The sequence below is a fragment of the Hordeum vulgare genome, chromosome 5H (assembly GCF_904849725.1).
Source record: "Hordeum vulgare subsp. vulgare chromosome 5H, MorexV3_pseudomolecules_assembly, whole genome shotgun sequence".
In the NCBI taxonomy this organism is placed as follows: domain Eukaryota; kingdom Viridiplantae; phylum Streptophyta; class Magnoliopsida; order Poales; family Poaceae; genus Hordeum; species Hordeum vulgare.
In genome coordinates, this window is record NC_058522.1 from 505,001,563 (window position 1) to 505,004,723 (window position 3,161).

Sequence of the window (3,161 nt, forward strand, 5' to 3'; positions counted from 1 at the left end):
CAAAAAAATTCTCCGTAAATTTTCAGGACATTCCGAGAACTTTTATTTCTGCATAAAAACAACACCATGGCAATTCTGCTGAAAACATCGTTAGTCTCGGTTAGTTCCATTCAAATCATACAAATTAGAGTCCAAAACAAGGGCAAAAGAGTTTGAAAAAGTAGATACGACGGAGACGTATCAGACCGTTGTGATGTTGGTAACGTGGTGCTAGTGGCCGGATGATGGAGGTGAAGCACGGTCAGTCAGGTGGATTTGCTAAGTGCACACCGTGGTGCTGCATGCATAATGGATGGACGCTAGATTGGTGTCTGTGGACTATTTGTGTGGTGCTGATGGGTGTTTGTTTTTTGTGGAAGCAATAGCTGTGTGTAGTTAGTAAAGTTTTTGTTTGCTCCTTTATTAATAGTATAGATTTCAGAGGATACTCTCTACATCCCAAATTTTTGCCTGAGTTTCGATAGTTCAAATGGATTTCAAATAGTGATGCGATGCCTACAAGAATATGTTTCAGTGCACATGAGAAATACGTATTTTATTGAAACGTGCACACACACTCTTGTCGTGCATGGCCCTGAACTATTTTATTGGAGTATTATCCACGGGAGCTTGGTACTGTACTATACTTAATTCAGGTCCTGTTTGGATCCTAGCGTTAGAGTTAGAGCGGGTTAAATTTGAGTCATCTAACCCTCAAAGATCCAAACAAGTGGGTTAGAGTTGGTTAGATACATCTAACTCATCCAAAAACTCTAACCCATCCAAAAGGTGCTTTTTTGAGTTAGAATAGGTCGGGTCCAGGGAAAGAGAGAGTCTAAAGTAGCCAAATGATTAAAAATAACATTTATTATCCATCTAACCCTCCTATTCAAATACCTTTAAAGTTAGAGTTAGTTCAAGAGTTAGAATCTAACTCTAATCAGGTTAGATTTAGTTTAAGAGTTAGAATCTAACTCTAACCAGGTGGGTTAGAGTATCCAGGGCCTCAGTTCGAACCTCTCAAAAAATTCAGTTGGAACAGTGCGCCGACCAGAAGAAAAGGTCTGCAGATTCTTATGTGTATTCCTTCAAAATACTACCATGCTTGAAGATTTATCCAGTCCAACCAGTTTGATGTCAAAGTGCTAGTAGTAGCTACAGCTCACTTGCTCGGATCAAAGAGCAAGAAGAAGAAGAACAATCAAGAAAGTGAGAGAAAGAAACTGACTGCCATCTGAACAAAACAGGGTCCGCGAGCGCATGAGCCGCGAGCTGCATGCGGGCTCGGGTCAGAAGCACGGCGAGGCGCCGATGGCTCGCGCCGCCGCGTCGCCGGCTTCCCCGCGACGGGACGAGAAGGAGTCGACCCTGAGGCGGTGCCGGAACGCCGAGATGAACTCCTCCGCTCGCCTGTCCACCTCCTCCGCTGCCGCGTCGGCGGCGGCTCCTTCCTCTTCTTCTTCGCCCGTTGGCACCATCACGGCACCGCCGTCTATCACCATCGCCATGCAGCGGTCGGCCGCGACGTACGGCGGCGCGGGAGCCGACGGCTCGGCTCCGTCCACGCGCTTCTTGCTACTCCGCCTCTTCTTCAGCTTCTTCGGTGCATCGTCGCCTGCCGGGGCCACCTTCGCAACGACGTCGCCCGCCGTCGCCGCCGCGGCTGCTCGCCTGGTGGGCTGCACGGAGACCACGACGATGCAGGCGACGAGGACGTTGAGGAGCAGGAAGAGCACGGGCGACGGCGCCGCGGCGAGCACCTGCGCGGGCAGGGGCAGGGGCAGCGGCCACCACCAGCGGTCCACGAGCACGGCCGGGGCCAGGCTCTTGACCCCCGACACGAACAGCGCGGCCGCGGCCGCCGCCAGCGCCGCCTCCACCAGCTCCTCTTCCCTCCGCGGCGCCTTGCCGTCCTTCCTCTCCACCTCCGCGGCCATCAATCCTTCTGTCCCGCCTCTCTCTGCTCTCCGGTGGTTTGCGCTCTAGGCACGACCGCAGGACGCTTTCTTCCGCTGCTCTCTGCTCGGCCGGCTTTTGCTCGGCTTTGCGCCGGGGTGGTGGAGTTATATGTATAGCAGCTGCCCCGACCCGAGCAGGCGAGCAACCAGGGCCAGGCGCCAAAAGGGCAGAGCTCGTGAGAGCAATCGATGGATGTCGCGCCGACAGCAGGGCAAGCACGCAGCCCGTGCGAGCCGCTGTCGGGGGGTTTAATTCCCTCCCTCCGAGGCTCCGACCATGGCAGTGGCAGAGCATTACATTTCTCCAACCCGCAGGCAGGCTGCCAGGGCCACTCAGCTCGACGCAGTGCCGTGGAGTGGTGCAGCAAATTTTACTATAGTCCAGGTCGAGCAGGCGTCGCAGCAGATACAGGCATGGTGAAGGCAGCCACAAGCGTGTCAAAAACTGTGATTAGGGCTATAATAAAAGCTCGAGGCTCATGAGCAGCTCGAGATTGACTCGTTTTTTTTTTGCCCGATTCGAGATCGACTCAATAGTAAACGAGTTGAGTTTGAACACTTTATGTAGCTCGATAGAGAAATGAGCCGATCTTGAGTTAATACTAGCTCACTCAGTTTTAACTCGAGAACTTGACATAATATCATTATTTTCAACAATCATGTCATATATTAAATGCAAATAAGATAAATTATTATCATGTATGTTGTCCATGATTTCCTCATTTATTTACTACTCCATCCGTTTCTAAATATAAGTCTTTATAAAGATTTCACTATTGGACAACATACGGATGTATATAGACATACTTTAGAGTATAGATTCAATCATTTTGCTCCGTATGTAGACCCTTAGTAAAATCGCTTAAAAGACTTACATTTAGAAACGGAGGGAGTAGCAAATATGGAAGCTTAATTGTATGCAAAGAAGAATTGGGCCTTATTCGCCAATAATTTGTTTTTCTAATTATATGTTTGTCGTGAGTCATAATCTTATTTTGATGCTAAGCTTTTTGGTTGTGAGAGAATAAGTGAAACTACTTTGAAGACATTTATATTATCATCATCTTGATTGAAATAATATTTCTTTTGTGTTTTATTATATCGTGTTGAGCCTTATCTAGTTGAAATAAATCATCACAAATTTATAATTTTTATCATCTCATTTAGCTCGAAACTAGCTTGAGATAGACTTGAAATCGTTACAAGCTGAGCAACAGACATGTT

General features: G+C 48.1%; 1 protein-coding gene across 1 annotated transcript; it reads right to left on the minus strand.

The window, feature by feature from the left end:
* Positions 1–1,060: 1,060 nt before the first annotated feature.
* LOC123397624 lies at positions 1,061–2,139 on the minus strand. Its single transcript, XM_045092161.1, has one exon. It carries the CDS (start codon positions 1,914–1,916, stop codon positions 1,269–1,271), a length of 648 nt encoding a protein of 215 aa, XP_044948096.1. The 5' UTR covers positions 1,917–2,139; the 3' UTR covers positions 1,061–1,268.
* Between the last annotated feature and the right edge of the window lie 1,022 nt (positions 2,140–3,161).